At 40.5% G+C, this 23,958-nt stretch overlaps 1 protein-coding gene across 14 annotated transcripts in view; it reads right to left on the bottom strand.

Annotated features, from left to right (window-relative positions):
* LOC117677277 (pancreatic alpha-amylase-like) overlaps positions 1-23,958 on the bottom strand; it is a 35,153-nt gene that overhangs the window by 10,721 nt on the left and 474 nt on the right. For 2 of the 14 annotated variants that reach the window (XM_087889999.1, XM_087890002.1), the window contains exons 1-8: positions 21,391-21,524; positions 20,860-20,962; positions 13,222-13,446; positions 8,373-8,519; positions 5,649-5,846; positions 4,277-4,507; positions 2,560-2,693; positions 2,185-2,307 (exon numbers count right to left, since the gene is read on the bottom strand). In XM_087889999.1, coding sequence (XP_087746125.1) covers positions 2,185-2,307; positions 2,560-2,693; positions 4,277-4,507; positions 5,649-5,846; positions 8,373-8,519; positions 13,222-13,446; positions 20,860-20,940 — 1,139 coding nt within the window. In that variant the 5' untranslated portion in view covers positions 20,941-20,962; positions 21,391-21,524. Of the gene's footprint in view, positions 1-2,184; positions 2,308-2,559; positions 2,694-4,276; positions 4,508-5,648; positions 5,847-8,372; positions 8,520-13,221; positions 13,447-20,847; positions 20,963-21,390; positions 21,525-23,958 lie in introns of those variants that run through there. The other 12 variants (XM_087890001.1, XM_087889998.1, XM_087889996.1 and 9 more) reach the window with 10 other exon arrangements.

Genomic DNA, 23,958 nt, shown 5'->3' with positions numbered 1-23,958 from the left:
CCCACATTTATGGCCACGTGACTGCAAATTTTTTTGTCAGAAACCAGCATTAACTTCTAGTTTCCTACAAAAAATACTCATTGCAAATAATGGGTTCATTTAAGAATTGTCACATTCACTGAACAACCACTGCATTTGCTCAACAACCACTTCAAAAAAAAATGTTGTAAAATCAAATCAGCATATAATGACCCGCTTAATGGCTGACATGTCTTAACAGTCATAATTCCTGACTCAATTATGGTTAAATTAAATTTCCTAAATTAAATTTAAATTACTAAATTAATTTAAATTTAAATTAAACTAAATTTAAATTAAATTATTGAAATTAAACTATTAATTATTACATTATTCGTAAATGAAAGACTATTTGTATTCTCTAAAAATGCTTATGTAGATCCCAGAGGTATTTCAGTAAAAATGGTGGTGGAAGCCCAAGCTTTCTTTTGTAGCATGAGAACTTTCCATTTATGGAGATGAGGAGGAGAAGATTTAGATGACACTTGGTTATTATCACCACCATCTTTAATACCATCTCACTTTTCCATTCAAAAAACAGGAACATGTCCATACTGCAAAGATTTTCCAGTGGCATATTATATCAAGGATGAAATTCTGCCCATAATTTCCTGAGATTTCACCCAACTGAATACAATGTGATTTATTTTCAGATAAATTTCAAGAGCCTGGTGGCGCCGCAGACTAATAGTCTGTTACTATCATTCAGCTGCCTGCAATTACTGCTAGTTCGAATCTCCCCAGGCTCAAGGTTGATTCAGCCTTCCATCCTTTCTAAGGTAGGTAAATTGAGGACCCAGTTTGTGGGGGCAATAAGCTGACTTTGTATAAATATACAAAAGGCTATTGCTTAACGCATTGTAAGCCGCCCTGAGTCTCCGGAGAAGGGCGGCATATAAATCAAATTTAAAAAAAAAAAATGTTTAGGAAAATGGGGGAAAGGGTATAATTCCATGTTTGTTTTTAAGCTGCTAAGGGCTGCAGCAGCAAATCAATGAATTCCTGAACTTGTTAATACAAAAGAATACATGAGGTAAAAGTATGCATTAACAATTTTGAATGTCATTAAATTGGATGTGTTACAATTTGGCCATAAACTGGAGCACAGAATCAAAATTCAAAGAGCAAATGCCTCTAATTCAGTAGCCATCCAGCTATGGAAACTATACATTTTAGGTTTTGCCTCTGCCAATGTGGAGAAAATCGTTCATATCTAGTCTTAAATGACGGTTTTCAATTTGACAATGAAATCTGCACAAATTTCACTTGGACGTAAGAAAACTATCAATTTCAAAATCAAAGGACACAAAATACTGCTCCTGAAGCTATGTAGTTTTTTTTAAAAAAATCTTGACTGTAGCATTTCATGCAAACATATGCAATAATAATTTTCAGATTTACTGAAAATAAAGTATGGTTACTCCTCTAACAGAAAACTGTATGTTGAATGTGAGCAATACCTCCTCTCTAAGCTATGTGTCTTCCCTTCTGAGAAATAATGAGACAATTGCATATATTTCTCATTGTATCCTGTAGGAGCCTGTAGTCTGCTATGTGTAGGACTGTTTCCTTATCTTGGATGGCAAACCTCAGATAAAGAAGGTTACTCACATGTAGGCGCCAGGAAATGGCATTAAGACCCTAACTCTATAAACAAGAGGTACAGGAGGAAAGGAAGTGGGATGTGTGTTAACCCTAGATAACATTATAAGTGCTTAAGCAAAGCAGTAATGGTTAACCAAAGACTCTAGTTACCTGGAAGATTCTGTAGCCAATGAGATGCTGCCAAGTACACTGTAACTTGAAAGTAACAAACTATATAATGTCACTATGTAAGACAATAAAATCACCACATACATCCTCAACCTTTGTGTGTGTGTGGTCTCTACAGTATCCTAATTTTGCTTAAACTGCTTCCCGGGGATCTAAAAAGCATCCTTTTCACCAGCTCCTCTTCACTGAATTACTTAAGTCAGCTTTTGGAGCAGAAATGTCTACAACTAGATGTCTGCAACTGAAACTCTAAATAGTATTAATTTGTAAATTACTTTTACAAGACTTTTTAAACTTCTGATGGGATGGGATATGCACCATTTGGGTTTGAAATTTAATTTGCAACTACAAAACAGCTTTTATAAACTATGCTAAAAATAGGAGCAGGGTTACCTAGGGTTCCAAAAAGTAAGAATGGAGGACCCACCACTTCCATGTCCCCTTTGGTTGTCGTGATTATCAACAAAGACGAAGGCTTTATTAGATGGCATCATGTGCCAGCTTTCTCCCCAGCTCCTAAATCAGGAAGAAATAAGAATGTATTTACAAGACATTTCAAAGTAGGCCTGTTTAGGAGAATATGATCCAGCCCTTCCAATTTGAGAAGCAACAGTTGCCAAGCTTTCCATCAAAAGCCCACACTGACTGCACCACCACAAAAAAAATAAAAATAAATAAAAATAAAAAAATGGAGGCACAAAGATACCTGTACCCTCCTCTTACACCTGGATTTGGATTGGGTCCTTGTTAGTGTCAAAAAATAATTACTTCAAATTTGCCATCTTTTGTTCATTCCATTTGCGAAGGACAGTCCCCAACTGCATGCCATATTTAAATTCAGTCACTCGGCCATTTCTGAAGTATTCAGAGCTTTGGACTGCTTCACCGCCCAAATCAATTACCTGGAAAAAGCCAAGAAAAGATATAGAAGGAATAAGAGAACGGATTCTGAGAGATAGCATATCTGGCAAGGTGATCACTTCCTATTATACTGTGTACTGACTCATTCTTAAAAGTGATTTAGACATTTCAAACATTTAGTCACTGAATTAGTTTTTGGCATATACTTTGGGGATCATCTTAGGCCAATCTTGCACCAAATGTACAAGTTACAATTATACCTCTTCCCATACAAACTTTTCATAGTTTCAGTCATGCTTTGGTGGTCTTCTGAAATGTCTCACCACTAACCAAGGAATATGGATAGGGAGCATTACAGTGTTTCTGGGGCATAATCTTGAATGTGAAGACCTTTTCCTAACAAGACTAGATTAACCTCTGCACTTTTAGGAAAGATGTTTGAAAGCCATCAGTAGTAGATTTTTAAAAGGAAGAATCAGCACTCTGTAATAACACACATATATATCTTGTTATATTTACTGAATCACATCTTGTTCTATTAATTTCACCTTACACCATCATGATTACCATGTTTCCCCAAAAATAAGACCCTGTCTTATATTTTTTTGAACCCTGAAATAAGCGCTTGGCCTTATTGCCATGTGCTCAAAAGCCCGATTGGGCTTATTATCAGGGGATGTCTTATTTTGGGGGAAACAGAGTAGAAAAAAGGGCTATAAATTCAAAAATGCTTTCTCCTATGTTTTAGTTCTTGCCCTTTTGAAATTCTATCTATTTGTAAATAATGTAAATACCTCAAGGTTTAACTCAACAAACCTCCAAGTTTCCATTGTCTTAGCTAAGTTTCTCCTCAAATCAATTCATTTTTTAAAAAAATTAAAGGTTTGTATATCTAGTTCCTAGATTTTACATAAACACCAACAAGCACATTAGATCTTCTAGTCATTTAAGTTAACACCTTAGAATTGATCTGTAAAGAATTGTTTTTCTGAAACAGACTGAACGTCTATTGGATCTTAAAATCACTGATATGAAATTTATATTGAGCAGGTACATATTGTATTATTGTAGATCCTTATTTTGTGAGCTACTGTTGATAGATGATAGATAGATCGATAAATAGAGGAGGGGGAGAGAGAGAGAAGGAGGGAGATTAGATAGGTAGAGGGAGAGATTAGGTAGGTAGGTAGGTAGAGATAGCGAGAGAAGAAAGAGACAAGAGGGAGAGAGATAAGAGAGTGAGAGAGGATAGACAGACAGAGTAGGGAGAGAGGGAGGAAGGGAGGGAGAGAGAGAGAGAGAGAGAAGAGAGAGATTAAATAGGTAGTAGAGAGATTGATTAGATAGATAGATGATAGATAGATAGATGACAGATAGATACATAGAGGAGAAAGAAAAGAGAGAGGCAGGATAGATAGATAGATAGATAGATAGATAGATAGATAGATAGATAGATAGATAGATAGATAGATCAGATTTGTTGACGTTTGGCATATTACTCTTCCTAAGACCCCCAGTCCACAAATTGTAAGGATGCAGCAAGAGAGCACATTTGAAATAGATGAACGTTTTAGAACAATGGACAAATGCTGAGAATTGTCCTTTTATTATTATTATTGTTTACCTCTTGATAGATGAAAGGTCGTGAACCTTTGGTGAACCATCGGGCATTGAGGTTATTTAGCTTGGTTAAAATAACATTTATGTCCTCGGGCCTTATGTGCTTAGCAGCATCAATTCGGAACCCTGCAACGCCAAGGTCAATCAGGTGGTTCAAGAAGTCTATTATTTTTGAACGCACATCGTCTTTCCACTGGGAAAGGTCAAGAAGTCCATAAAGTCGACAGTAACGGACCTGTACATATGGGAAGAATGATTACTGCAATCATGCAAAATAAAACAAAACAAAAAAAAATCAATCTGATTTGGGAAAAAGTTGAAAGGGTGAAAGAAAAAAGAAAAGCCCCCCAAACCCCTTAAGCCACTCTCCATTAACTGGATATATGACTCAAACCTCAACCCCTTCAAACATGCTCTGAGAAACCACAAAATGAGAGCTGAGAATCTCAAAATGTCCAATGGCACTTGTCCATACTGTTTTCAACCATTTACAACACAGCTCTCTACTAGAATAAAAGTGGCTTCCTTTTCCTCCTTTTTAAAAGTACAATTTTGTTTGTTTTGTTTAATTTTCATCCTGCCTTTATTATTTTATAAATAACTCAAGGCAGTGAACATAACTAATATTCTTTCTTCCTCTTATTCTCCCACAACAGCAACCTTGTGAAGTGGTTTGGGCTGACTTGCCCAAGGTCATCCATGGAAAAGATGGGATTGAATTTACACTCTCCTGGTTTCCACCCTGATGCTTTAACCACTAGACCAGGGGTGTCACACTGGCAGCCTGCGGGCTGGATGAGTCACACACAGGCCACGCCCGCCCCAGCTCCGTGAAAAAAACATTGTGATATGTCGCATGACAGCAATGTGACGCGGCGAGTTTTACACCTATGCACTAGACCTTTTTATTCACACACTCTGATCACAACAAGGAGTTCAGACACATTCACAAAACTGGTTACATTAGATGATATCAGACAACTGAAAATCATCCTTTGATTTTTTTTTTTTTAACAAATCCAGCCCCATATTGATATCTCTCATGTCTAAAAAGATGCAGGAGTTTTGCAAAGTCCCCTGCTGCATATCACAAAATTGTCTTTTATGCATTCTATGAAGCAGCCAACAGATTTACCTAAGTGTTTGCCATCGACAAGCACAATTGCCTTAAGAGTGCTCTTTCTCCCCTCCGGCAAATAAAAATAAGAGTGTACCTAATAATACTCACAAACCTGTGCTTGGTTTGGCATTTTCATCTTCAAGAGCAATTAAGGTTTTGCTTCAAAAATGGAAAACTGCATTTATCTATAGCAAACCACCACTTGTAATAATAAAACTTATACCACCGCAGAACACATCAAAATGGGAAAGTCTACCTGAATAGGATCACTGTAGTTTTCAATATCCCCACTGGGCGTTTTACATATTGGATCGTTAAAATCAAATCTCGAATATGGGACAGAAGGAAAATCATGGCGTTCTGCATTGAAATAGCTATTACAGATTCCACGGTTGCCAGACCCAGCTGCGGAGTTGAGCATATGGTTGAATACAACATCCACGTAAATATGGACCTATTGAAGATACAAGCGAAATATACATAATTGATCATAGACATGTCTTTTTTCTTCTTTTAACACAAGGTCTTTCCTTATACACAAAGCATTCACAGTCTCAACTGAAATGCTTGCATTTGAAAATGACCAAGCCTTAATAAGGAAAAACTTGTTCAAAATATAAAAACAGCTACATTTTACCTAGAACACAATCCTCTTCTCTATTTTCTGTTCTTCCTGTTGCACTCTTCCATCTAAGACAATCTTCAGCCATTGATAATCAGCTATCAGCACACTAATAGTTACATACCCAGGAAAGCAGAAAAATGCACATAATCTGGTGTTGCTAACATGAGCTTTCTGCTAAGCTAGGAACATGAACTTTGCCGAAGGCGAGAGACAAATCTAGGTATTTTCATCTTCATGTTCACAGAAATGGGAGAAAATGAGTATTGGCTTTTATAAATTTCACCCATCATGTTTAAATATAATCCGATGCTTGCAACACCTTTCAATAACTCATTCATTCAATCTGTAATATTCATCTTCACATTTCATCTAAATGGTTGACTGCAGAATCTTAACATTCTTAAACTTATTTATTTTTCTTGGTCATCCCAGGTTGTTGTATTAAAAAAAAAAATCCAAAAAAAAAAAAAATCAGAATCTTGAACATTCTTTGGGGGCATCTGGACTACTTTTAATAACATATTAAAAGATTTTTTCCCATTTGGTTTTGTTTCTGTATAAGGAATTACCGTAGGTTGTTCATGCTTTGGTCTACACATTTTTCTATAGAACTATTTACAATTAGCACTTGCCAGATTCAGAGAAATGTTTTAATGCAATTCCCCACATTTTGCAAACTCTGTTCCACTTCAAATGTTATCATATTGGTACAGAAGATACTTTTCCCAATTTCAATCAATGCCACTCTAAAAATCCATATATAAATGAAACAAATAAGGAGGCGTAAGACTGTCCCATTCTTTCAGTAGGAAACATAATTTCTTATGCTAATGAAGTTCTTCTATTTTACTAGAGCAGCAGATTATAAAACTACAAATATGCAGCTGCTGTCCCATTAAGGGCCCATCCATCCAACTTCTTTTCCCCACCTTCAACACATTCTAATTAACAATTGCTGAAGTCATATTCTGACATCAAAGCCTCCATCTTGTTGTCAGCCTATAGCTAAGGTATTCCAACAGAAAAGTGGTGTTTGCCCACAAATCACAGCAAAAGATTTGCACATATATTCTTGATCCCCCTAGAAAGAGCCTTCAAAGGTCAGTAACTTGCTGGATTTTAACTGGTTTGTTGCAGAACCATTCACTATATGGCCATTTCTGTTGTGGCTGACATAGGGGCTGGACTACTCTCTTTCATCACTTTCAGCTTTTCTTTTTTGTGGTTTGGTCAAGGGACCATCAATGTAATGGAAAACCAGGGGTAGTCTTCCACTAGCTTTCCCATTGTAAGTTTTCCACATGCATGGCATACCAATTATGGGAGAAGTGACCAACAATTTTGTTCCTAATCCCTGGTTTTATTAAATAAAATGTTGCATGGGTTGCACATTTCAGAAGGGGAAATATGTATTGTTTTAAAAAATAATGTTGACACGTTCACTTCAATTGCTCACTGAACAGAGAAGTGATCTCTATAGCTGTCTCTCCTCCTACAGCCTTGGCCAGCAAAAGCTTAACAAAGTAACTTAACAGGCACTGCATGACTGCAGTCACTATTCCAATTACGATCCCAATGCCTTACTCACCACATTCTTCTCTATCTGCCAGCTTCTCTCTTCCCCACGGCTAGGGCAGCATTTTTAGAAAATTATTTCCCTTTTATCTCAAGGATTGAAAGAAAACACATCCACGAGGCTGGGGAATGAGCCCAATGCCGATGTATGACTCAAATCTTCAATTCTTCCAGGACAATATGCAGAATGATATGATTGTTTTCACTCAACAGAATACAGAGTTGTGCCAATACCAATCTAGAGCAATTTAGCAGTGATTTTTGGTGTTGCATTACATTAATATATGTCAAAATGACATTTGGATAAAACTGATGCTTGACATAAAAATATTAATCCAGCAAAGTCTGAGAACATTCTTATGTAAGATGGAATGCTAATAAAATGAGGATTGATAACACACATACAAACAGTGCAACTGATGAAGACATTTTGGTGACAAGCAACCTTGGAAATTGACTCAGCTGACAGGTCCTTTTTAGATTATGTCCTCCTACAACTTTCAGACTGATCCAGACTATAGGAAATTGTTTCTTTAATTATTAAAAAATACATTATAGCAAAAATTATTCTATTATTTTAATTTTTTCCCCAAGGAAATTTGAGGAACTAGAATGTTTTATTATATAGAATCAATTCTATCTAATAGGGACTTCTGATCTAGAAAATTGGACAAATATAGGACACCATTAAAAAAAATACCAATTTCCACTTATGATTGCCTGTGACCTCACATCTCCTGTTCCCCTTAACTAAGCCCTAAAATAGCGAAGGCCACTTACTCCAACATTGTTGCATCTAGTCACCATATCTCTGAACTCACTTTCATTTCCAGAGCGTGAACATAACTTGTAACTAACTGGCTGGTATCTCTCCCACCATGGTCTCCAGGGATTCATAACTACAAGGTTTTCATTTGGAGGAGAAACCTAGATATTCAGAAAGAGAATGAGCAGGTAAGAGAACAAACATTGTAGATCTTTAGTATTCAATTTTATTAATCTTATCTGTTCCAACCAATTCATAGCTTAAAGAAGAATATCAGGACGAATATGAAAGTAACAAAAACAATGGTTAATTAAAGGCAGACAAAGCATTTCAAGTTTGAACTGCTTCGAGCTTCAAATTGGCTGGTTCAATTTCACTGAAACTGTTTTAATCTGAAAGAAGACCCTTTGAGCTTCATGTAGAGTCTAATATGAAGCCAACTGTTTCAGGATAAATTACTTCTATAAAAATTGAAAATGGGATTGTAATACCTGTTTTGAATTCAACGTTGAGAGATTTAATTTTGAAAAGGTTTAAATTTGAAATCTTGTGCACTCCTCACTAAACAATTTTATAATAATATTAAGGATTATCATTGACATTATGAATCTGGACCCAGAAAAAGCAGCAGAAGAGAGACAAAAGCAAATTATTCTCTTGCCTTCTTCCCAGGAGCAATCCCCAACTTTTTTGAGGAAAAGATTCACATGACTCCACAAAACAGTTTGCATAAGTGCAAGAGGATGATACACACAAGCAATTACATCTGTTTGTTTCCTGCATCTCTCACTCACATAAAATGCCAATAAGGATCACTGGCGAGTTAGATTGCTTTAACCAACCCAGTGATCAGGATCCCTGTTTCAAAGGAAGCACAAGATTGTGTTGCATGAGGATGCAGTGCAAGTTGGGGAGGGGGCATGAGTGTAAGGGGTTGCATGAGAGTTGTGATGTGAGTTTGGGAAGGTGCATGAGGGTGCAGTATGGGTTGGGTTTGAAAAAAGTCAGGGAGGCTGTGATGTGAATCTGGGAAGGTGAACGTTTCAGGTTAGGGACAATATGTGGCACAGGTGAGGGAGAGTATGAGAGGGTGTGCCGTCCAGGTCAGTGAGGATGTTGGTGTGTGTGAGTAGTTAGTGCAAATGCAGAGAGGTACACGGGTAAGAGAGAGTGGTGGGATTCAGCCAGTTCTCTCCGGATCGCGCAAACCAGTAGCGGCGATTGCGGGAGGCTCTGCCCACCTGCCCGGATGTAATGCGCGACTACTGCGCACACACTGATATTTGCGAACCGGTAGGGAAGGTAAGTGAATCCCACCTCTGCATACCTTGGTGACTTGTAACCTTCCCTACCTGCTTCCTCATTGACTTTCTGGGGAGCCAGTAGAGAAGTTTGCAAATGGCAAGCACATGATTGCAGGGTGCTGCAAGCAGTCATTAGTATGACCTGGTTGCCAAGCAAAATGGATTCCATTCAGATGACCAAGAAGTTATTAGGATGGCCAGAGTTCTGAGGACTGGTCATAATCACAATTCTTTCAAATGAATTGTGTTTATGACCAGTGGCAGCATTGTAACTTAGAATTGTTGCTGAACAAATGGCTGTAGATTGAAGACTCCTTCTATATATGCTGAGTTCTTCACAACTAGCTTTCTATATGTCAAATATATATATTTGCTTGTTCCCCTACTGCATTCAGGAAGCACTGGAGCTATTGTATTGAGCAAGATTTTATTATTTATTTATTATTTATTAATTAAATTTCTATACCGCCCTTCTCCAAAAAGGACTCAGGGCGGTGCACAGCCAAAGTAAAAACAGAGCCTACAAAATTTAAAAACAATATTAAAATAATTAAATATTCTGGCTGTAAATTAAAACAACCCAATTTAAAATCAATTTAAAATTAAACTCAAGCCAGCCCAGCTAGTTGAAATAAATAGGTTTTCAGGGCCCGACGAAAAATCCGGAGATCTGTTATTGTACGTAACTCTGGGGGAAGGTTGTTCCAGAGGGTGGGCGCCGTCACAGAGAAGGCTCTCCCCCTGGGGGTCGCCAGCCGACATTGTCTGGCGGACGGCACCCTGAGGCGACCCACTCTGTGCGAGCGTACTGGCCGGTTGGAGGCTATTGGTGGCAGAAGGCGGTCTCGTAAGTACCCCGGCCCTAAGCCATGGAGCGCTTTAAAGGTGGTCACCAACACCTTGAAGCGCACCCGGAAGACCACCGGGAGCCAGTGCAGCTCGCGCAGGAGAGGTGTCACATGGGAGCGCCTCATCGCCCCCATAATCCCCCACGCGGCCGCGTTCTGGACCAGATGGAGCCTCCGGGTGCACCCCAGGGGGAGCCCCATGTAGAGAGCATTGCAGTAGTCCAGGCGGGAAGTGACTAGTGCCTGAGTGACTGTGCGTAGAGAATCCCGATCTAGAAAGGGATGCAACTGGCATATCAGGCGAACCTGATAAAAAGCCCCCCTGGCCACGGCCGTCAAATGGTCTTCTAAAGACAGCCGTGCGTCCAGGAGGACGCCCAAGTTACGAGCCCTCTCCGTGGGGGCGAGTGATTCGCCAATAGCCAGCGATGGCGTCAGCTGGCTATATCAGGATGCTGGAAGCCACAGCCACTCGGTCTTGGAGGGGTTGAGTCGGAGCCTGTTTCTCCCCATCCAGACCCGCATGGCCTCCAGGCACTGGGACAGCACTTCAAGGGCATCGTTGGGGTGGCCTGGGGTGGAGATGTACAGCTGGGTGTCATCAGCGTACTGATGGAACTCCACCCCGAAGCCACGGATGATCTCACCCAGCGGCTTTACATAAATGTTGAACAGAAGGGGTGAGAGGCCCGACCCTTGTGGCACCCCACAAGCAAGGTGCCTCAGGGTCGACCGCTGCCCCCCCGTCAACACAGATTGCGACCGGTCAGAGAGGTAGGAGGAGAACCACCGCAGAACGGTGCCCCCTACCCCCAACCCCGCCAACCGGTGCAACATGATACCATGGTCGATGGTATCAAAAGCCGCTGAGAGGTCTAACAGGACCAGGATAGAGGAGCAACCCCTATCCCGAGCCCTCCAGAGATCATCCACCAACGCGACCAATGCCGTTTCCGTGCTGTGCCCAGGCCAGAAGCCGGACTGGAGCGGGTCTAGATAGACAGCTTCATCCAGGTACCGGGGAAGCTGTTGCGCTACCACACTCTCAACAACCTTCGCAACGAAGCGAAGGTTGGAGACTGGACGATAGTTAGCCAAAACAGCCGGATCCAGAGAGCGCTTCTTGAGGAGGGGCCTCACAACCGCTTCTTTCAAAGCAGCCGGCAGGACCCCCTCACTCAAAGAAGCGTTAACAATCTTCTGGAGCCAGCCTCGTGTCATCTCCCGGGAAGCCAGTACCAACCAGGAGGGACACGGGTCCAATAAACATGTGGTCGCGTTCAGCCATCCCAGGACCCTGTCCATGTCCTCGGGAGCCATAGGATCGAACCCCCCCCCCAGATAACACTCTCAAGACCTGCCTCAGTCATCCCGTCCGGACATACCCAGTCAGAGGCCAGCCCTTCCCGAATCTGAGCGATTTTGTCATACAGATACTGCACAAACTCCTCAGCTCGGCCCTGCAAGGGGTCATCCCGCGCTTCCAGATGGAGGAGGGAGCGGGTCACCCTAAACAGGGTGGCCGGGCGATTATCTGATGACGCGATAAGAGCGGCAAAATAGCTAGATTTTGCAGCTTTTATCGCCACTAGGTAGGTCTTAATATGAGACCTCACCAGTGTTCGGTCGGATTCGGAGCGGCTGGTCCTCCAACTACTCTCCAGGCGTCTTTTCCGGCGCTTCATCTCCCTGAGCTCCTCGGAGAACCAAGGAGCTAGGTGAGTTCGGTGCCGGGTCAGAGGCCGCAAAGGCACGACACGGTCCAAGGCCCCGGCAGCCGCATTATCCCAGGCGGCCACCAGGTCCTCAGCCGAGTCATGAGCCAGAGTCTCAGGAAATGGCCCAAGCTACATCTGGAACCTATCAGGGTCCATCAGGCGCCTGGGGCGAAACCACCTGGTCGGTCCCGCCTCCCTGCGGCGGGGTGCAGCGGTTAGAAAGTCCAGTTGAAGGAGCGAGTGGTCAGACCATGACAAGGGTTCGATGACTATATCCCCTGTATCAAGGCCACTCGACCACTGACCAGAGACAAAAACTAAGTCCAGAGTGTGTCCACCCGTGTGAGTGGGGTCATGAATTAACTGAGTAAGGTCCATGGCTGTCATGGAAGCCATGAACTCTCGAGCCACCTCAGACGTTTCGCCGACAGATGGCAGGTTGAAATCCCCCATGACTAGAAGTCTGGGGGTACCAACCGCCACCTCAGCTATGACGTTGAGCAGCTCGAGCAGGGCCGTTGCCACGCGGCAGGGAGCCAGGTACGTGATCAACAAGCCCATCTGTACTCCACAACCCCACTTCACAAAAAGGGACTCACATCCGGCTATCTGTGGAACAGTGGTCTCCCTCGGATCAAGACTTTCCTTTATAATAACCGCCACCCCCCCACCCCTGCCCTGAGCTCTCGGCTGATGGAATGCTCGGAAACCTGGGGGGCACATATCCACGAGGGGAATCCCCCCCTCATGGCCCAACCAGGTCTCCGTAATACCTGCCAGGTCCGCTCCCCCCTCCTGAATAAGATCGCAAATGAGGGGGCCTTTATTTACCAGAAAAATAAGATACTTGTGGCTTATCTGTTCAGAGTGGCCCAACCTCTCTAATTAGATGCTGTCAGATATTCTGGGATTGCATCTAACAAAATTTCAAGGCAGAAGCTCAGATTTTATCAGTGGTTATTTAGCCATGACTAAAGAGAGAAACATACTCACCTGAACACCTGCAAATCCATGTTGAGATAAGTACATTTCACATTCAAGAGCAATGTCAATCCAGCGCCATTCAAAAAGATGGACAATAGAGGTCCTTACAGGTTTGGGACTGGACTTGTACTGGGTCCAGTAAAGTCCAAAAGCTACCAAGAGAAACAACACCACAATATTCCTCATGTTCGTTTTGGCATAGTGTGTTATGTTCCTCAGTAGCCTTTTGCTTTCCTGTTGGAGAACATAGCACCTTTACCAATTATACACTTTAAATTCTGGCTTATTGCCAACACTATGTTTAAAGCCATATATTCTTCTTCATTATCATCATCATCATCATCATCATCACACAGAACTAAGTATCAACAAGGCAGAAGACACTTTTGTTTGTTCACCAGGCTCAACAACCAAAATTCAGAGAAATGTAAATCTCTGTTTACATACTAGTCCCAACTACAGGTAGGCATAAACATATTTTATCAGATTCAGGTGCATAGACATAGTCAACATTAATTTAAAGAGAGAGTTCTCTTTAGGCATCCATTGCTAGAAGTACTGTACTCCTGATGACCAGGAAAGAGAAGATAGTCAGATTTCTAACATTTATTCAAATTCTGATTGATGCAGAGTATTGGTGCAATTCTTCAATCACATACACCTGTGGAGTCATAGTCAATGTGATCCCAGCTACATGTTTTAACGAAGTCTAAGTATAAGGAAAGCAATTTAAAACAAGGGTTCATGAATATCAACTAGCAGTTAAAAGGCACAGCCAAAAATCCCTGATCTCGAGTCACATTGATAATAAACAATACCAGTTCGATTGGGAAAGAGAAAAACCATTGGCCATGCCAATATCTGCCACATACGTGAATTTATTAAAGCCTGGTATTCTATCATAGGATCAATTAAGAAGCATATTGATCTAAATCCAGCACATGAATACATAAGAAACCAGACCATTCGAACGACCAATCAACAAAGAACCAATCAGTTGCTCAAAATTTAAATATAGCTCCAAATGAACAACCAATCACACGACCAACTGATCACACTGGCACACAAGACATTTTATAAGCCAAGGAGAATATTCTGCTGATGATGTTACCTAGTCTGGTAACGAAACGTTCAGAAACTGAATTGAAACAATCATGCTTCCCAAGGGCCTAAGTAAAAAGCCAGATCTTTAGAGCTCTTCAAAACAACAATAGGATGAGGGCCATTGAATCTTGGTACAGTAATAAGTCTGAGAGGGAGAATTTTAAAACAGGTACAATGGGAAGGCATAATCTTCCCAGCATGGTTGTCATTAAATGGCCATAATTTTCATCATTCCCAGCTAATATGATATATTTGTTAAGGAAACGGAGGGAAACTGTAGGCTACAGAGACCTAATGGCCATTTTTTATAGACTGAGATTCGAATGTCAACTTTGGAAATACTGACGGGATCGGAGTTGTTATGTATGTAAATATTTATATACTGCTGCTATGATTTTTATAAATAACTCAAGGCAGAAAAACACGTATTGTTCCTCCTCCTATTTTCCCCACCTTTGCAAGCTGCCAAATTAGCAATATTTGATATCCAAAGCAGCCATTCACACAAACCTAAAGCCCCATTTCATTCACGTTTTATTGAAAATTTGAATGGATAATAATAATACAGTAAACCTTCTAAATCTGGTCTACAGCAACTCTAAGCAGAAGACATCAGACCCATTTAAACAGCTTATTTAATTTAATAAGTTCTACTGTTATTTTAAATATATATATATATAATATTCAACAGCCTTGAAAAAAACCATCTTTAGTACAGAACATTTAAATCAGGGGTGTCAAACTCACGTTGTCACGGTGGCATCACATGATGTATTGGGATATTTTTTCCCCTTCGCTAAACCGGATATGTGGGCGTGATGCATCCAGCGCGTTTGCGAGTTTGACAGCCCTGATTTAAATACCTAGCTAACAGATAGCCATTAGAACTGCAGGCTTCGTAGACAAGAAAACAAGTGCGATTCTGAAACAAGTAACAAAATTTAGAATCCTTCCTAATTTATTAAAAGAGCAAAAGATGTCACTTGCCTCTGCTATGTGGAAGAGAATGTAATGAAATGATGACGTGCAACTTCTGATAAGGATACCGTGTTAATGGTTGGAAAAGTCAGAGAAGAATTTAGAGAAGGAGCCAAAGGAGGGGGTTTTTTTTGGGGGGGGGGGGTTGGTAGTTGTTCCCAGAAAACTGGAAGAGCTGACACTGAAAATTACACTGCAACAGGTGCTGAAGGAAGGTCCTGGAACAAAGTAGATGCTACATCTTTTTATTTCTGCAGATTGCAATTCAAGCTGGCTGCAGGAACCATTAAGAGGATGGACTAATGGAGTGAGGGAACTGCCAAGATTGTAATTATCTCCAGAGTGGATGGAAAGAAAGCGTTTAGAAGAGAAAGATGCTAGAAATGGAAATGGGTGAAAGAAAGAAAAGGGATACTTGCATAGCAGAGCAGAGAAAAAACAAAATGGGTCAGATCCATTTGGACAGGCAGATACCAGCCATTACATTTGTTCGTGATTGACATAATTCAAGAATAGGAGTAACAACTGCTCTCTTTCTATGTTGCTCTCTGCTATGATAAGAGAAGAGAATATTTGTAGCTCAGGGTTGAACTATGGAGTCCTTGGTGCTCTCTGAACTTGACTGTTTGCTTGCAGACATGCAACTTGGTAACATCATTGTATTGAACCTCATGTGAACATTATTCATATTGTCTCTGCTGATGATATGAAGCCTAGCTGAATATTTTCAAGCTAAGAAAGGTAGTAGGGTAATCACATCCCCCTCCCTCACAAAGCTTCTCAATATTCCTTTATTCCTTTATTCCTTTAAGAATAAAGGAATATTCCTTTATTCCTTTATCTTACATTTCAACAGGACATGCACAAAAGATTGTTCTTTTCTTTTTGGTATATATTTCATTGCTGATGGGCTTTTTCTGAAAAGCAAATAGCTGGGGTTACTTAGGAAGCTTTGCAAGAAATGTGAATAACCCAACTAGAAACTGTGTTTACTTTTCTACCATTCCAAAAAAAAAAAGAGCCATCCAGAGACCTCATTTCAGCTAAATGAGGAACACAATTTTCACAGAACTTGTGTACTCAAACTCACTAAGCATCACCTATGCAAAGTTCCATAAGATGGATAACTTACACTCTTGAGGAACTCTATAAAACTCTTGGGAGTTGGAATTTGCCAACTTCAAGAAATGTAAAAACTATGTAATGATCTTATTATATCTGAGAGGCCTCCCATGATAAACATATCTATGGGCAAATGATTCAACAAGGTTTCTCCATGGCAACTCATTAAATTTAATTATGCACCTAAGAATCCTAGCTCAAGCTGTGGTGTCAACAGAAGGTCCCCAAGAGAACACAACCTTTAGTTCTTCTCCCTTTGCAGTTTTATTAACCTCGATATACAGTAGTGATTGACTCTACTATTCTCTATTCTTGGATGATCTTTTCAAGATTCTAGAATCCTGTTTCCCCTGAGTTCTAAAAACAAGTCCTTTGCTCTTCTAATCAATGCCCAACCAGAACCATGCTATCTGCTTGAGCATGTTCCTGGAATTTGAATTTGTAAATTCTCTCTTAAGCAACACCCTCAATTGTAGATATCAGGGATGTAAGTAATCCTTTTTACAGGAAAGGCCACACTCTGTAAGAGGACAATGCTAAAAGGAGGCTCAGAGGAGGGAGGGGGAGGCATTGTATAAATTAATTTTAGTTAAAATGAATGACCACTCAGTTGTTTCTAAGAGGTCCCAGTGGAAAGCATGAAATTCAGCTTAAGCATCAAGAGAGGCACTCTAGATAGAAAAAAAAAAAGAATGATATTTGAAAGGAAAATGAATCATTAACTCACAGAATGCAAATGTTGAGAGGGAATTCCTGACTTGCAAAAGTATGTTAATGTAACCTTGCATAGAACAAGTATTTCATTGTTGTCTGGACTTTCTCAATAGGCTAACAGTAAATCAAAAATAATCTGGGCTGCATCTTTGTATCAAAGCTAATTCACTGTTTAGTAGACCCAATTTGCTGTTTTTCTATTGTAGGTCTGGGAAGCTGCTTGGTTTGGTGCCTGGTGGAGGGGGAGGGTACTTATTTCTTTTGGAATAATTGTTTAAGCAGAAAAGACTGAAGCTTTGAGAAGCAGATTGTTATCATTTGTATAAAAGGGAACAGACCTCATCCTTGGGATTTTAGGGGAATAGTCATACTCAACTTACAACCACAACTGAGTATAGAATTTCCACTGCTATGCCTGGCAATTGTTAAGTGAGTTGCACCCTATTTTACAATCTTTTTTTGCTATAGAATCACTTTTTTGCTTTTGAATCACTACAGTTGATCCGTGAACCATGCAGTCATTAAGTGAATCCAGATTCTCCTATTGTCTTTTCTTGCTGAAAGCCAACTGGGAAGGTTGCAAATAGTGATCACATGACCCCAAGTGGCTGCAACATTCATAAATATATGCCAGTTGCTGAGCGCCCAAATTTCAATCATGTGACCATGGGAATGCTGTGATGGTTGTGAGTGCAAGGGCTACTTGCAAGTCACTTTTTTTCAGTGCAATTGTTAACGTTGAATGGTTGCTAAACAAACGGTTGTAAGTTGAGAACTGCATGTGTAACTTCAAATTACATTCTTGCTTGAGCAAGTCATTGAGAAACCTGCACATGCATTACATCACCTATCCCCCTAACTCCACAGCCTGATTGGAAGAAAACCTTTCTATGTTATGTAGCACAGAACCTAATACAGGTAGTCCTTGACTTACAACACTTTGTGTCCCAAGGTCATGTGATTACGTTTCTACCTTCTGACAGGCAAAGTCAATGGGGAATTCAGATTCACTTAACAATTGAGGCAAGAAAGATCTAAAATGAGGCAAAACTCACTTAACAAATGTCTCACTTAACTTCCTATAATCCTTTTTACAGGAAGGGCCACATTCTGTAAGAAGGTAATGCTAAATGTCTAACAAATGTCTCACTTAACAGAAATTTTGTGCTCAATTATTGTCGTTAAGTCGAGGACTACCTGTACTAATCATCAGCAAATGTTCTTCAACCCTTCAAACTCCAGAACCACCAAAGCTTTCTATACTATTTTTTTTTTAAAAAAGTCAAAACTATCCCAAAGGAAGTGGCTTATAATTTTTCACCAAATTCTGCGAAGTCATACCCCTTAAGGAGCCCAAGAGCACTGAAATCCAAGTGTTTGTTGTAGGCATCTAAATTGTACACGTCTGTTTAAAAGTTGAAACAAGCAGTTTGTACATGTGAAGTTTTTCCATAAACTGGGGCTCATCCATTAATCTTCAGGTTTTATAGAAGACAGAAGGTTTTAAATATTGCTTTGAGAATGGCAGATAGTCCTTAGAAGCCATGTCTTAAGCAACAGCAAATCTGAAGGAATGGAAGGAGAGTATGAAGTTCTAAAACATATGAAACCAGCAAGCAAGAAGTCGAAATCTCTCATATTAGGAAGAAAAATTCCAGCTAATTCCACATTCCTCATAATTCCACTTCCATATTTTTTTAAAAAATCATTATATAGTTTTGGCTTAGAGGAATTTATAGAGGAATTTGCTTTTGGAAATGGTTATTTCAGCCGCAGACACTTGCAAAAAATGTTTTCTGTACTTCTTTACCTCATAGTTGTATGATGCACTGAACAGTCTCCTGCTGGTACTTTAAAAGAAATCCATACTACTATTGCTTCAGGAAAAAAAAACCCAGAAGAGCAAAGAAGTTTGATTGGCAAAGTTGAACTGATCTTTTCCTTAAGAATATGTTACACTACACTACTCTAGTTTATATTGTCCAAGTTGTCAGATAGCTACCATCTGCTATCCCTGTATTTTATGATCGTAACTGGAAGCAGACATACTTGGAAGGAATAAATGTGACACAGAACCATTTTCAGTGAGGAAATCAAGTTTTGGAACTGCAGTAAATCCAGTCAAACAGTGGCAGAACAGAAGTCTACAAACTGCTCAAATGAGCTCTGTCCTCTGTAAATCTGAATCAACTCAGTTCAGAACCGTTTTCCCTACAAAATTAAATTGTGTTTTATACTTTCTTATCGGATGTTGAAAGCTACTTGTTGAATTAAGAAAAGAAGGAACATTTTGGGGGACTAATAAACATTTCTGGGCATTTACGTATCACATCAAGGCAGCCTGTGCAATTAAGTCCAAGAACATTACTGCTTCACAGATAGAAGTTTTTTCTATCCTTGTGTCTTGGTCCTCAGGTAGTTATACTGGGAGGATTCCCAGGACTCCATTCTGTCCCCAATAGAGGTAATCCTCAATTTACAACTCTGATGGAGCTCAGATTTTTTTTGCCATATATCATGATGGTCCTCAGTTGAGGCACCCATATGACTAACCCAATTTTCTGATATTTCTTGCAGTGGTTCTTAATGAATGTATCAGTTGTAACAAGAATGCTGCAGTTGTTTAGCAAACTCATTGTCCGCAATGGCCATTTTTTTGCCAGAAACCAGAGAAAAATACTAATTTCCAGCAAAAAAAAATAATCATAAACCAGTCACGTGATTATAGGACATTGCAAATGACTATAAATGTGGGCCAGGTGCCAAGCACTCAAAATGCACTCAAGTGACCAGTGGCAAGTCATCAGACCTTGGAATTTGGGTTGCAAGTATTTTTGGGGGGACCGTTTTAAGTAACTGGTTGTAAGTCAAGACTACCTGTACAACTTAATATGTTATAAAGCTATTTAGAGTGGGATAAACTATCAGTACGCTTGATAGTACCTTTAGTCCTCTACATAAATGAGGATTAGCAAAGGCTGGACTAGATAGTTTGTAAGTATTAACTAAATCTTGACAAAACAGATTAAGGGTAAGTAGTCCTCTCATCCAGGAATTAAGGTGGTTATTTATAGGTAATCCTAACCACAATTGAAACCAACAATTGTATGACTTTCAATTTTACTGCTAGCTTCTCTATTGACTCTTGCTTATTGAAAGCTGGCATTGAAGAACGGAATTGGCAATTATGTGGCTGTGGGGCAGTGGTAAATCATAAAATTACTTTTTCAGGTCCATCATACATTTGAATCGTTTGGGAACTCTGCAAAAGGTCTTGGGAGACTCCAGAGACCTAGGGTCATCTTAAAAAAAAACACAAAACACTGGTTTAGGGGCAAAGTGCCATTCCCAATCCCAGAGAAGAAAACACATAGACATACCAATGTTCCTTCAAACCCTGGTAGTATAGCAGACCCCTGGTAGCGCAGCAGACTAAAGCACTGACTAAAGCACTGTTATTAACATCAGCTGCCTGCAATTACTGCAAGTTCAAATCTCACCAGGCTCAAGGTTGACTCAGCCTTCCATCCTTTCTAAGGTAGGTAAAATGAGGACACAGATTGTGGGGGCAATAAACTGACTTTGTATAAATATATAAAAGTATGAAGGCTATTGCTTAACGCATTGTAAGCCGCCCTGAGTCTTCGGAGAAGGGCGGCATATAAATCAAATTAAAAAAAAAAAAAAAACCACTGGGAGAAATGCAACTCCACACACCTTCCACATTACCTTGATCTTGGGCCTTAAATATGAGTAAGCGGGTCGGATTCTCGTGCCTGGGCATGGACACGGGAGCAAACCCTGGGCCATCAAGGGCGGAGGGAGGTCAACTCTGCAAAACAAACAAACAAAAACCCTCTCGCTATCCTTTCCCGGCTGCAAATTTCCGGACTACCCCTAAATTTGCTGCCATCTAGCCGTCGTCGGACTTTTCGCAGCGCTTCGAAAACTGGACATCGTCCTTAAAACAAACTTGCTGAACTCGGGTTTAGGAGAAGCCCTGCGGTCCTTACTCGCTTTCACAACTGCCGCTCTCTTTGCTTTGTTTGCAGCCACATAAACCGCCGCTTACTGCGGACCTTGACAGACCGTTACTTCAGCTCATTACAGGCGCTTCGGTTTATACTCTGCCAATTGCGCCCAAAATAAAATGGTGCATTGATTGAAACGTGCCCGCCTCAAAAAAGAAAAGAAAAGAAAAGGCTTTGGCTTTTTATTTTTTTGAAGAAAGCGCAGCGGAATGCATCGTGAAGCACCTACATACGGCTCGGTTGCTTAATCCATCCCTTGTATTTCTGCTGCTCTCCGGCCTGCCGTTAATTTAGGCAGGGCGTTTACACCAATCCTTGAAAGGAGAGTTAATGTCGTCCCTTTCCTGCGCCGGATTTCTAGTTAAAAAAACGCTCTCTCCTCCTCCTCCTATATATCCCTTCCGAAACCTCGGAGAGCATAAATATTTGGCTGCTGCCCTCTCGTGTCCGCAATGTAGCCAAACCACGCACCGTACCCTCGCTGCGATTAATGATTTCTGCTCCCGCAGCGAACAGACGCTCCCCTCAGCCACCCACACTTAAGCCTGCTTGTATTGCAAAAGCAAATTTGTTGACTCACCCCCAACCCATCATCCCGACTTCCATCGCACAAACCTATTTTCCAGTCGGGATGATGGGGTGGGGGCGAATCAACAAATTTGCTTTTGCAATACAACGAGGCTAATAGGGATGAGTTGGGCAAGCAGACGTACCTTATACAATTTGTATAATGACACGGATTTGTGCAAACTTGAGCTTGGATTTTTAACCCCATTCCTATCCTAAGGAATATCCCATTGCAAAAATTGATTCCTGGCAAGAGACCACCAAAAGCCCTACAGATGGATGTATATAAATTTAGGTTGTTCTTGTGTTTTAATTCTAATGTGCCTCACTTTACTTGTTTGCACTGAACTATCTTTCCAGTTTTCCTCAGTCAAATTAATTTGTATCCTTTTATGTGGCAGAAAGCACTGTTACCCAGGTAATTAGAATCAATTTTTGAAAATCCTTCTAATCACATGCACATGGCACTCAGTTTAGAAGCTGCAAGTACTGGAACTTTGCTGGAGTAATGGTTGGACATCAGCATTTGAGATAATTTAATAGATGGGCGGAAGATTTAAGTTTTCTCTTGAGGATTGCAGACGTATTCATTTGCTTGCCAATCTTCCAACTGCGAACTCTGTAATGTCAAAAGCTGAAACAGTCTCTTTGGTCAACCTGGCTTGGCTTATTTTAAATCTCCATTGCATTTTCCCTTGCATGCTGGATGTTATTTTTTGAGATGACAGGAGTATTAAGCAGAACTTTAAATGTGTTTTTAACTTCCATTGAGACTATACTGATGTTTCTTCCCAACCTGCTGCCCTCCAATTGAGAGGATAGAGAACCAACCACCATAATGCCCATCTTCTCGGATATCAAGGCCACTGACAAAAGGACCACTAATTCTCACCTTGAGGAAATGCACTATGGAACAGAGCCTGTTCCATCGTGGACATCAATGAAGAAATGGCAGATGTACCCATCAGATCTCCCTTTCTGGATATCTCTGACATACACACCCCAATTATACCCCAATTTCATTAAAGGAAAGCACAAATTTAATGCCACAGTGAAGCCAAGAAGTCAAAATCCCTATTGCAGGGAACAGATCTTTTCAGTCTATGACAATAAACAGCAGTAGAAGATTGGCAGGTATGCCAAGTGAGGCAAAAGTCCCAACTGGAAGAAAAGCACGATGCCTGTCGTCAGTAGTTCCTTCCATGATACCCTGTACATAGCTATTCTAATAGCAGCAGGAAATAAATATATTAAAAGGACCCAGGAAAGACCTTTCCAAACTAACATTGTTAGTTATCCCCACCCCCACCCCTGCTCTTCCAATTTGCACTGCTGACTGCAGGATAGGAAAAATTATCTTTGTAAGATAATAATTAGAGTTGGATCCACCTTATATCACTTTTTTCCTTATCAGATCTATAAGCATAAATTTGTCAGTGTTTATTGTTCCCGGAAATCTCTCTTCATAATCAAAAGGAGCCTGAAAAATGTTTTTAGGATTGTAAGTCCTTTAGCAACTCTTTGGGTTAGGGCAGGGCCAACCATTTCCCTTTTTTATATTCTTCTGAGCTTTTCTTGCTGTTATGAATCTTCATGACATTTCATTTATCCTCCAACTTGTTTTGCTGGAGTAACTCTCTTCTTCTTCTCCATCCATTGCTAGAAGCTCTGAAGAACTGCAGATAGGGACAAGTAAGTCTACCCTATAGCTCCCCCACCCACCCACATCCCAGGTTTTTGCTAACCTCGAGTCCCTCTCCCCTCCAGATCATACCATATCAAAGTATAGGATCTATGACCTATCAGGTTTATCCAGTGAACTGGGCTTGAGCCCCAAGGAGATCGCCGGAAATTCTTTTAAACCTGTTTAATAACTTAATAGGCTAAACATTCCAACAGAATTCCAACAAAAGAAGAGGATCAAAAAGAAGAGGATATTATGAATTGGGACATGACTCAGCATCAGAACTGATGCTGAGTCATGTCCCAATTCATAATATCCTCTTCTTTTTGATCCTCTTCTTTTATGCTGTTATGGCAGCATCATACAGATGAAGCGCAGACACTCTGACAATGCAAAAAAAAAGGAGCCAAGTGGGAAGACAGCACTTCCAGCAGCTACACTCACAAAAGGAAATTATGTATCAGGGCACAGCTCATTTTACCTCTTTTCTTTCTCCACTCCCGAAATAAATAAACCCCCTTTCTAAGAAGGTTCAAAGACAAAGAC

Source organism: Pantherophis guttatus, chromosome 3 (assembly GCF_059756535.1).
Source record: "Pantherophis guttatus breed Tessera chromosome 3, ASM5975653v1, whole genome shotgun sequence".
In the NCBI taxonomy this organism is placed as follows: Eukaryota; Metazoa; Chordata; class Lepidosauria; order Squamata; family Colubridae; genus Pantherophis; species Pantherophis guttatus.
The sequence above is the reverse complement of the archived record's forward strand: the minus strand, read 5'-3'. Positions and strand labels throughout refer to the sequence as shown.